The sequence below is a fragment of the Nomascus leucogenys genome, chromosome 18 (genome assembly GCF_006542625.1).
Source record: "Nomascus leucogenys isolate Asia chromosome 18, Asia_NLE_v1, whole genome shotgun sequence".
Taxonomy (NCBI): domain Eukaryota; kingdom Metazoa; phylum Chordata; class Mammalia; order Primates; family Hylobatidae; genus Nomascus; species Nomascus leucogenys.
In genome coordinates, this window is record NC_044398.1 from 28,030,811 (window position 1) to 28,042,990 (window position 12,180).

The 12,180-nt window shown below is 44.1% G+C and overlaps 1 protein-coding gene across 1 annotated transcript in view; it reads right to left on the minus strand.

The window, feature by feature from the left end:
• The window catches only part of POLR3A (RNA polymerase III subunit A), a 58,948-nt gene that overhangs the window by 15,027 nt on the left and 31,741 nt on the right, over positions 1-12,180 (minus strand). Inside the window, exons 16-21 of the mRNA XM_030797605.1 lie at positions 9,950-10,122; positions 7,198-7,309; positions 5,986-6,104; positions 5,013-5,150; positions 3,020-3,190; positions 872-985 (exon numbers count right to left, since the gene is read on the minus strand). Of these exons, the coding sequence (XP_030653465.1) occupies positions 872-985; positions 3,020-3,190; positions 5,013-5,150; positions 5,986-6,104; positions 7,198-7,309; positions 9,950-10,122 (827 nt within the window). The remainder of the gene's footprint in view (positions 1-871; positions 986-3,019; positions 3,191-5,012; positions 5,151-5,985; positions 6,105-7,197; positions 7,310-9,949; positions 10,123-12,180) is intronic.

The following is a 12,180-nucleotide window of genomic DNA, read 5'->3' on the forward strand; positions in this document are numbered from 1 at the left end:
GCTGCCTGAGCAGGTCAGAACCATAAAAAAAACAAAAAACAAACGAGCCAAAAAACCTTAAGAGGGTATCAAGGTAACAGCTCCCTGGAAGAAGAGAAAAGGCTGATTCAATGGATTTTTGATCCACAATATAGCAAAAGAAAGAGCAGTTTAAAATAAACGGTATCAAAACAAGACTACTAGTACTAATAATTATTGGGATTCAGAATGATTGAGGGAAGAGTTGGCTCACAGGATAAGTAGGCTGGTGTTAGGGACAGGGCTCAAACAAGATCAGCATTTTTCTTCTAAAAGGGGAAAAAAACATTTTTCTTCTAATAGGGAAATGGCTTGAGTGAAGGACATAAACTAAGAAAGTCATGAGATAAATTCTGCATGTTGGCTGGTGAGATTTTGCCTTGGCCATTTTTGAATGACTGCCCATCATTTTTTTTTTTTTTTTTTTTTGAGAATGGCATCTTGCTCTGTTGCCCAGGCTGAAGTGCAGTGGTGCCATCCCGGCGTACTGCAACCTCCGCCTTCCAGGTTCAAGCGATTCTCCTGCCTCAGCCTCCCGAGCTGGGAGTACAGGTGTCCGCCACCACGCCCGGCTAATTTTTGTATTTTTAATAGAGACAGGGTCTCACTGTGTTGGCCAATCTGGTTTCAAACTCCTGACCTCAAGTGATCCACCTGCCTCGGCCTCCCAAAGTGCTGGGATTACAGGCATGAGCCACCACGCCTGGCCCATTCTTGAACTTTCTAACAAAGGAACAACCCCACCTTAAAAAACAAAAACCTAGCTTATAAAATCCACTTGCCAGCCCTTGGCAAACAGAGTTCTTTACGACAGCCAGGCTGGGTGCAGTAGCCAGCACCTGGCAGAGCTCACCTGCAGGAAGCTGTCCTGGCAGCAGAGGAACTCACTCTTCTTCATGATGGACTCTGTGGTCAGGATCAGCTCGTTTTTGCTGAGAGCAGGCTCACTCGGACACGGGAAGACTGCCTCGAGTATTAAAAGAAAATTACATTATGTGTGGGTGCCACAGAGACGGGGCGGTAGTAAATGAGAGAACTTACAAAGGATAAAATGACCTTACCCAGGGTGAGCTTTTAGCAACCTGTGATTTTTCTTTCAAAACAAATTGTGGACTCTACCTTTCATGTGAAGGTGAAAACTGGATAAATGGATACTCCATCCTACGCAAAAATTTCTGGGCTATTCAGCAGGTGTTGTCCCATCACTTCCCAGCCTTCGCCACCCCGCTGCCCCCCACCAGATTTACATTAAAAATACAAACTGTTATTTAAAAAACTCAAACATTTCAAGAGTGAAAATACTCTCCCACTTCTGAAGCTCATAAATTTCTTTTTTTTTTTTTTGAGATGGAGTCTTGCTGGATTGCCAAGGCTGGAGTGCAATGGCGCCATTTTGGCTCACTGCAACCTCTGCCTCCCAGGTTCAAGTGATTCTCTTGCCTCAGCCTCCCAAGTAGCTGGGACTACAGGCATGCGCCACCACGTATGATTAATTTTTTTGTATTTTTAGTAGAGACGGGGTTTCACCATGTTGGCCAGGCTGGTTTCGAACTCCTGACCTCAAGTGATCTGCCCGCCTCGGCCTCCCAAAGAACTAGGATTATAAGTGTGAGCCCCGGCAGAATTTCCTCTTTTTTCCTCTCCTCTGCTAAGTCCAAGCTGACTCAATGTTTTAATGGCTGCATTATTATTCTTTTGTATAGACAGACCATCATGTATTTGAACTATCCTCTACTGATGGTTTGCCTTTACTGTAAGCAGCCTGGAAAAAACATTCTTGGCATAGTTAGACCATTTCTAGAGGACAAAAGGAGTTTCTGTAAGGGAAACTATTGGGTCAAAAGGGACATGTATTTAAAACTCAGAATGATATTGTCCAACTACTCTCCAAAAAGGTTGTTCCAAGTTATACTCTCAAAATATGTGAAGTGTGAGTGCTTTTCAATACCCATGACTTACAAAACTGGTCTCTAGTACGCTCTACTTGACACGAGCGAAACCAAACAAAGCACTCTTCTGTTGGCATTTGATTACTACCAACACTAGACTTTCATATGAAAATAACTTTTTTCTCATCTTTTTTTTTTTTTTTTTTTTAAGACAGCGTCTTGCTCTGTCACCCAGGCTGGAATGTAGTGGTGAGATCAGCTCACTGTGGCCTCAAATTCCTGGGCTTAAGGATTCACCTGCCCCAGCCTCCTGAGTAGCTGGAACTTCAGGAGCATGCCACAATCCCTGGCTAATTCTTTTTTTTTTTTTTTTTTTTTTCCGAGACGGAATCTCGCTCTGTCGCCAGGCTGGAGTGCAGTGGTGCGATCTCGGTTCATTGCAACCTCCAACTCCCTGGTTCAAGCGATTCTCCTGCCTCAGCCTCCCAAGTAGCTGGGATTACAGGCACGCACCACCACACCCAGCTAATTTTTGTATCTTTAGTAGAGACGGGGTTTCACCATGTTGGCCAGGATGGTCTCGATCTCTTGATCTTGTGATCTGCCCGATCTCTGGCTAATTCTTTAAAAAATATTTTTTTAGAGATAGAGTTTTTACTCTGTTGCCCAGGCTGATCTCAAACTTCTCGCCTCAAGTGATTCTCCTGCCTTGGCCTCCCAAATTACTAGGACTCTAGGTGTAAGCCACTGTGTCTGGCCTTTTTCCTTTAAACATTGGAAATTAAAAAAAAAAATTTTTTTTTCTTTTTTTAATAGAGATGGGGTCTCACTTTGTTGCCCAGGCTGGTCTTAAACTCCTGGCCTCAAGTGATCCTCCTGCCTTGGCCTCCCAAAGTGCTGTGATCACAGGCATAAGCCATTGTGCCTGGCCCTTCCCTTTTAATATTGGAAAATTATACAGAGTAACACAAAGAAAAAAGATACTAATCCAGTGCTTGGGATTATAAATACTGAAGTATTTATTAACTGCAAGTGATAGTCCAAACGGTACTTCCATCCTAAAGAAACTTCCTTAAAAACACTCTAACCCCAGATATGATGCTAAATCTTACTTTGATGTTGTCCAGAACCCTTTTAAACTCCAAAGGTTCATCTTTTCCCTCCATAGCTGCAGGATCTAAGCCATCTCCTCCATAAATGAACTGGATAATATCGCCAGTAGAGCTTCGGACTGTCAGATCATACTGGGAGCAAAGATCTTCAAGAGATTTGACAAGCCTTCGCTAAAGGAAAAGGAGGAAAAAGCTCAGCTGCTTTGAGAAGACTAGTCACATGGGGAGAGGATCAGATTTGCAACTCAAGAGTCTCAAGTTTACAAGCACTTTAATCACATAAAAATATTTTATTAGAAACCCTTTAAAAAGAGTCCTCTCACCCCAAGAACAAGAGCAAGAATGCCCTACTAGCCTGTGCAGTGGGATTTGGAATATGCTCCAACCTCCAGCATTTTAGTGTATTTTAGAACACATGCAATTTAAACCGCATCACCCACAAAGGACTCTGCAAACACTGTTTTCCTAGGCTGTTTTACCTTCCTTCTCTTTCTCCCTAAGGTACAAATTAATGCAATAGCTTTGCATTTCTAAACAGAACTTAAGCCAGGACCCCTGCAGACTTCAATATGAATTACAGAGGTTCAGGTGCAGGCCCTCTTCTGGGACAGAGGGGGAAGAAGAGAGAACAGGGACAGTATTGTGTCTGAACCAGCAGGCAGCAATGACTTCTCAAAGCTGCTTAGGGAGAACCGTCCACCAGCTGAACACTCCAGCCAGCAATGCTATGGTGGCTCAGTGAATTAAAGAGAAAGAAATCTTCCTCTAGGCAACTTCAAAACAAAAAATCCCTTATGCCAGAACTAATTTGGTTTACGTTAACACACTGCTCTGGCAAAGTCATACTCTCTAATTCAAAAAGTAAAGACAAAAAAATTAAGTCAAAACACACATTATGGCAAGAGTGGTAAAAGTATTTCACGGTCTATTGGGTTTCTGACAAAAGCAGCATGCTCCCACACCGAAGGGCAATTTCCCATTGAAAGATGATTAATTGTATTCCACAGATGACACACAAAAAAGATGATTAAAAGTATCAGACAATGATACACGAGGTACAGGAGAGATGATGGAAATAGGCGTCTACTGACTTGGAAATAGGTGTCCACTGTCACACTAATCACAGTGTTTGTTCTGGCCCACTCATTCACATCTCTGGTTTATCTACCCCTTTTCCAGCTTGCAAAGGGCCATGCTTCCACAGTAGGGAAAGAGAAGACCCAAAGCCACAGCAAGTTCGTGGCCCAGCAACTTGTAGTGTTGACTTTATCTGGTGTTTTAAGTAGTTAAAAACGTTACTTAAAAACAAAACAAAACAAAACAAAAAACAGTTAAATTATTGAGTGGAGAGTACAGGGATTGAAAAGACATCTTTTGCCTGTGGTCTTATGGAAGAACACAAGAAGACGTATTTTTCACTCCTCAGCCATTAGGGGTACTTTTGTGGTAAAGTTTGAGAAGCACAAACGCTGAGAAGCCTCTAGTTTAGCCCTGTACCCTAGAGTCTATTATCTCAGAGCTATACACTCTCTGAGGAAATGCTTCCCTTCTAAGCATTCAAGCCCTGTAGCAAGCACTGGAATAGGTCATTAGAGTTAATTAGAATGATATTAATAATGAGCTACATAAATAGTTGCAAAGAGAGAGGCAGAGGCCTCGCAATAATCCTCATTGTCACGTGTTAGTAAAGCGAGGCTTATTGAGATTGAATGACATATCCCACAACGTACTTCCAGCCATGTTCTCCTGTAACAACGCTTTGCTATGCATGGCTCTGGCCTGGTCTTGATCATCATAGGATGATTTGGAACATACTACATTTTTTTGGTTGTTCATTTCCAGGGCATCTACCTTTCTAAATTTTTTCCTTTTAAATTTAACCCAAGACTAGATAAATTACAGCTCATGTGCAAAACGTGCAAACACTCAATAGTCAAAACCCACAGAGCTCTGTCCTGCTCTGTTGCTAATGGCCTACATTTCTTCAGGTTACCTGCATGTATCCCGTTTCAGCTGTCTTTACAGCCGTGTCGACTAGACCTTCCCGGCCGGCCATTGTGTGGAAGAAAAACTCAGTTGGTGTCAAACCGGAATAAAAGCTATTAGCCACAAAGCCTTTGGCAGCTGGGAGCTAAAGAGAGGTAGAAAAAAGAAAATCAAACAAAAAAAGTTCAAGGCCCACGATTCTGAAATCCACTCAAATCAGAAAATGCCCCACCTTGAGACTATAAATACCTGGCCAGTATATTCTCATGAAATGGCAGGCTTTCTTTGCCCTTTCCTTATGGAGAAATACTTTATACTGGGGACAAGGAGAATGAGGGCCCAGCCAGGGCTGGTGCTGGTGCCAGTGGCAGGCAAATGGCCCAGGAGAGGGAAACCTAAGATCCGGATGCTCTCCTTAAAGTAGGCAAGCAGTCAAGGACCTCAGAGGACACCCTGTGGATGGAGGCTGCCTGCCCATTCCCTGGGAAATGACACCTTCAAGATATCCTTCCTGTGGGCCAGACCTGCCCACCTCCAAAACATAACCATGCATTGTTAATGTCTACAGGGTTTCATTCTGGGCACTGAAAATGTTCTAAAAGTAGATTGTAGTGATGGCTGCACAGCTCTGTGAATATATTAACAGTCACTGAACTATATGCCTTACATGGATAAATTACATATGAAGTATACATATATTTAAAGTTTATTTATTTGTAGAGATGGGGTCTCGCTATGTTGGCCAGACGAACTCCTGGCCTCAAGCAATCCTTTTGCCTTGGCCTCCCAAAGTGCTAGCATTTCAGGCATGAGACACTGTGCCCGGCCTGAAGTGTATCTTAATAAAATGGCAAAAAATACATATATAAAACTCCACATGAAATTGGCCAATGGTCTTTGATCTGAATAGGTCTGTGTTCCTTGGAGGGAAGTGTAGATGAAGAGATCTTCACAGTTCTACCTGATCTGCTACTGCTTACCTTTGAGTGTTTTTCAAAGTGAGGCAAGGACCTGTTTTCAAAGCCGTCTGGCACTCGAGAGCCACTGATGGCCTGCTGTCCCACACAGGCAATCATCTGTGATATGTTAATGAAGGAACCTGGGGACATGGGCCAGAAATGTAACATTCATTTACCAAAATAACACTAATTGAAGTGCATGCAGATCGGAAGGGTAAAACAGCAATAGGCCCTTATGCTCAACAAGGTCATGGTCCTGGAAGAGTAAAAGACAGAAATACCATCAAGACAACAAGGAGCTGTCGGGAACCCAAGAAAGGCGGAACGAGGGCAACAGGAGCCAGGAGCATGCGTGGGTTGGAGGAAAGGCTGGGGAAGTGACAGGCGAGTCTTCAAGGAGGCTTCAGCAAGTCTAGGTTGGACTCCTGTAGGACATTATGATTTGGACATAAAGGGAGAGGGGGAGGAATTCCAAAGTGGGTGGAAAAGTGGGAAGCAAAGACAGAAGTGGGAAAGTGTGGGCTATGTCCTGCGGGCAGGAAGCAGGAGAGCAATGGGGTGAAAGGCAGCAAAGTTAAAGAGATTGGACTTTATCCTGCTAAAAAAAAGTGTACAGAAATAGAAGCACAGAGGTTTTGAATTTGAATGCATTATCATGAAACCAAATGCTTTGAGGGCCTCTGTATCTACAAAATTAAAGAATTCTGCCACATCATTAAGTATATTAAAAAAATCCCTGGCTTTCTTCTTCTTCAACCTGCCTGACCTGCTGGGCTCAAGTGATCCTCCCATCTCAGCCTCCTGAGTAGCTGGGATGACAGGCACAAGCCACCATGCCCAGCTAATTTTTTTTGTTGTTGTTGTATTTTTTGTAGAGATGGGGTTTCGGCATATTGCCCAGGCTGATCTCGAACTCCTGGGCTCAAGCAATCCATTGGCCTCGGCCTCCCAAAGTGCTGGGATTACAGGCATGAGCCACTGCATCTAGCCTCATTTTTTTTTCGTTTGCTCAAAGCACCCTCGAACTCAGAATCCACACACATTACCAACAAGTTCCTCCAAAGCAGTTACACTTCCCAAAATGCAGATAATTAAGTCTCTCTCTCTCTGATTTAAAAAGATCCCCTTGAATAAATGAAATGCCTGTTTGGAGTTGTAACTGTCACATTTTCTGGAGCCAAACAGCCTGTATGGAGAACACACTGCCAGCAGGTGAGAGAGGGGCATGCACACCTTTGGAGCCACACAGAGCCATGGTGAGGGGGCTGTTGCTCTTGTCCAGCTCCCGGAGGCAAGCACTGCCAGCGTGGTCACGGATCACAGACAGCTCCTTCAGGATCAGTGCCTAGTGGGAGAAAAGGAGATGCTTGGTGGGGTGTCCTCATTGCCTCTGTGGATTAAAAATGTTCAATCTAACATTTAAAGAAATTTGAAAATACTGAGGCAAGATGCCCGATTTCTGATCAATAAATGTTTCAGAACCTTAAAGGAGCAAAATGCCCTGGCTATATGAACACATGCATCTTCTACAAGGCTATAAAATCAGTGTATAAAGCAAAAAGTTTTTCTTTTTTTTTGTTTTTGTTAGTGACAGGATCTCGCTCTGTTGCTGAGGTTGGTGTACAATGGCATAATCACAGCTCACTGCAGCCTCAAACTCCCAGGCTCAAGCGATCCTCCTGCCCCAGACCCCTGAGTAGCTAGGACTACAGGTATATGTCCCTACCAGGCCTGGTTAATTTTTAAAATTTTTTTGTAGAGATGGGGTCTTGCTATGCTGCCCAGGTTGGTCTTGAACTCCTGGCCTCAAGGGATCTTCCTGCCTTGATTATAGGCATAAGTCACCAAGCCTGGCCTAAAACTGACAGTAATAAAAACTTGAAAAATCCTTTAAATGGCCCATAAGGTAGAATGTATGGCTTTGTGTATGCTACCCTACACAACAAAATATCTGTATACAAATAGCTGTGTGGACACACACATGCACCCCATACAAATGTATTAAGATAATATGTGGTATGTAAAAGAGAATTGCTTGTACTGTTTGTAAATTTGTCTTTCTACTTTTTCTTGCCAAGCACACATCTGAATGTCCACAAGCTAGGCATGTGATGAGGTGACTTCACAAGAATATTCCAGCTCATGAGCTCATCCACAGTTACTCCTCAACTTACAAACTAGGATGCTCAATCAGTTACGAGTCTCGTTCCATGAAAAATTGCTGCTGCAGAGTCCTCGTGTAATTTTCTAGGAGGTACCAGTGAGGGATATCCTTTTCTCTCTCTTTAAGACTCAGTGAAAGTAAGATTAAGAATGAGCTAATGGTAAATACCTAACAAAATTCTGGTTTCTCCCTGCTTTAGAAAATGTATTTCATCAGAAAACTTCCTAATGCTTAAAGAGCCTTTCTTCCACACTCAGGTGAATCAAAGCTCAGTGCCATGGGTTATCGGTGAGGCAGAAGACAGCCAGGTCAAAGCCTGGTGCACTCTCACAGGCTGGTGGTGATTCTGATTCTGACCCATGCTGGTTGAGATCTTAGCTAAAATAGTTTCAAATGAGGGGCAGCAGGCTGGGGATGTGACTATTAGACATGAATTCTCCCTCTTCTGCATCCAAGTCTCTTTCAAAGACCATACATTCAAAGAGCTGTGGTGAGGCTGGGCGCGGTGGCTCATGCCTGTAATTCTAGCACTTTGAGAGGCCGAGGTGGGTGGATCACCTGAGGTCAGGAGTTCGAGACCAGGCTGGCCAACATGGCAAAACCCTGTCTCTACTAAAAATACAAAAAAAAATTAGCTGGGCATGGTGATGGGTGCCTGTAATCCCAGCTACTCAGGATGTTGAGGCAGGGATAATTGCTTGCACCCGGGAGGTAGAGGTTGCAGTGAGATGAGACTGCACCACTGCACTCCAGCCTGGGCGACAAAGTGAGACTCCATCCTAAAACAACAACAACAGCCGGGCGCGGTGGCTCACGCTTGTAATCCCAGCACTTTGGGAGGCCGAGGCGGGCGGATCATGAGGTCAGGAGATAGAGACCACGGTGAAACCCCGTCTCTACTAAAAATACAAAAAATTAGCCGGGCGTGGTGGCAGGCGCCTGTAGTCCCAGCTACTCGAAGAGGCTGAGGCAGGAGAATGTCGTGAACCCGGGAGGCGGAGCTTGCAGTGAGCCGAGATTGCGCTACTGCACTCCAGCCTGGGTGACAGAACAAGACTCCGTCTCAAAAAAAAAAAAAAAAAAAAAAAAAAAAACTGGCTGGGCTTAGTGGCTCACACCTGTAATCCCAGCACTTTGGAAGGCTGAGGCGGATGGATCACGAGGTCAGGAGATTGAGACCATCCTGGCCAACATGGTGAAACCCTGTCTCTACTAAAAATACAAAAATTAGCTGGTCATGGTGGCATGTGCCTGTAATCTCTGCTACTTGGGAGGGTGAGGCAGGAAAATCGCTTGAACCAGGGAGTCAGACGTTGCCGTGAGCCAAGATCGTACCACTGCATTCCAGCCTGGCTGGAGTGCTTCATAAAACTATGAAGAGTGAGACTCCCTCTCAAACAAAAACAAAAACAAAAACAAAAACCAAACCCCCAAAAACCAAAGAGCTGTGGTGTCAGTTTCTACTTGAAGGATGCTGAAAATAGAAAAGGCAGGAGCACTCAAGTACCAGTTATAGAAGCGACCTGAGTGTGCCACCGGAACAAGAGCAGCCCCGTGTGGCTGAATGAACAGATGGCTATGTTTTCAACACCTGGATGTGAAAGCTATGAGGGACATGAGGATCTGATGAAAGGCCCTACCCTCAGGAAACAAATGAGGACACACACAGTGAGCCCAGGGCCCCAACGGGACAGACGCCACTGCCTTGACTTGCCCCACTCCTTTGCTACCTCTCTTCATGGCTCAGCACAACCCCAGAGGGCACCACCTTAGCCACTGTGCACGGAAAGCGGCGACCCTGAACCAAAGGGCCGGGCTCACCTCCAGGGTCTCCTCAGCAGTGCAGCCAGGCTGCTGCTGCAGCTTGCCCGTGTTCAGGGCTTCGATGTACTCATCACATTTCTTGTAGCCAGCATTCAGCAACTCATACTTGGCCTTTAGCAGTCCTTGGCCAGGTGTGACATCACCGATCCCAATTGAGAAACCACGGTTAGCTGTAGAGTTGGTACAGCAGGAAGAAAGGGCCATAAATGAGACTCAGCAAACCTACTAAATATAATTTATGCCTGCTAGATATAGTTTGTACTATATATAAACTACGTATGTATAAAGTATAAAAAAGTGTATATCTTCACAGAATTCATCACAATTCAATTAAATAATGGCTTTCTTTCTCAGTCATTAGGGAGTTATACAAAATGACTAAGACTCAACTGACTTCTCTCAGAGACCTTACGATCTGGTGGGGAAACACAATACTGTTTCCAACTATTATCTAAAGCACAATGACATTAAACACTAAAGGGTGGCCTGAGGGCTGGGTGCAGTGGCTCAGGCTCGTAATCCCAGCACTTTGGGAGGCTGAGGCAGGAGGCTCGCTTGAGCCCAGATGTTTGTGATCGGCCTCATCTCTACAAAAACCTTAAAATATTAGCCGGGCATGGTGGCACATGCCAGTAGTCCCAGCTACTTGGGAGGTGGAGGTTGCAATGAGCCATAAGCACATCACTGCGCTCCAGCCTGGGCAACAGAGCAAGACCCTGTGTCACACATACACAAAAGTATTCTCCACCTTTGATGGAACTAGATGCCACCATTGATCCTAGCCACAATGTACTGTATGTAGAAATAAAGAGAGTGAATGAGTGGTTTCTGGCTTAGCAGGATAGGAAGGTATGACCTACAAGTATCTGTAGATGAGAGGACTAATGGGCCTGGAAAGGCTCAGAAATGAGATCATTAGGTTCTGCAAATGCTGGAGATGACGAATGTGCTGGAAACAAGGAAACCTAGTGGAAAGGCTGTATAAGGAAGGCTCCAGGCCCTTATTCCTGTAGGAGATGGGAGTTCACTCCCAGCGAAATGGAATCAGAGAGGCTCTGGGTCTAGGAATACCAGGCAGATGAAATAACTGTAAATAAGAGCACTGAAGGAAAGTCTGTATATTCCATGCTTGAAAACCCTAAGCCTGATTCCCTGCGCAGCTCCCGGAATCCCAATAGCCAGGTCTCTAACCTAAGTTAGGAGATGGAGACTGCAAAAGACATCTCTGGGAAATCAAGCTTCCCTAGAGAAAAGTGTTACTAATAAGGATATTGGGTAGCCCCTCAATAGATTTTTTTCCTCAATAAAAAAACTGAGAGGTCCAGCAACCAGTCAGCTCCATTTCCAATCAGTGTTTCAGTCCTTACTCCTGAAGGACCACCAGATGTTTGAGGAAAGATTTTAACATGAAAGACAAAAGACACAAATGCACGGGAAAAAGAAACTAAAAGGACACAGAAAATTCAGGAAGCAAATATAATAAAACTATGAATAATATTCTCTCAGAGTGATGAGAGAAGATACATTCAGGGGTCAAAACAAGAAAGCTTTAAAAACAAAGCAGGCTGGGCGCAGTGGCTCACGCCTGTAATCCCAGCACTTTGGGAGGCCGAGGTGGGCGGATCACTTGAGGTCAGGAGTTCGAGACCACCCTGGCCAACATGGTGAAACCCCGTCTCTACTAAAAACACAAAAATTAGCCGGGCATGGTGGCAGGCACCTGTAGTCCCAGCTACTCAGGAGGCTGAGGCAGGAGAATCACTTGAGCCTGGGAGGCGGAGGTTGCAGCGAGCTGAGATTGCGTCACTGCACTCCAGCCTGGCGACTGAGCAAGACTCCGTCTCCAAAAAAAAAAAAAAAAAAAAAACACTACCTGTGAGTAAGAATATTGAAAAATATTATTGGAAATTAAATACATGATAGTGATAAAGTTTTAAAAATCAACAGAAGTATTAAAAGATAAAGTGAATCTAGAATAAAGAGATGGCAAACAGAAAAGAAGATAAATAATTAGATAATTAATCTAGGAGTTCTAATATGTAATTAACAGAAGTTCCAAAAAGAAAGAACAGAGAAAGTAAAAAAGAGAAAATTATTAAAGAAATAACATAAGAAAATTTCCAGAATGGAAGGACACACAGTTGCAGATTAAAAGAAATTACCGAGTGCTTAATACACTGAATGAAAAAAGACCCACACCAAAGGTATATTGTTGTGAACTTTCAGAG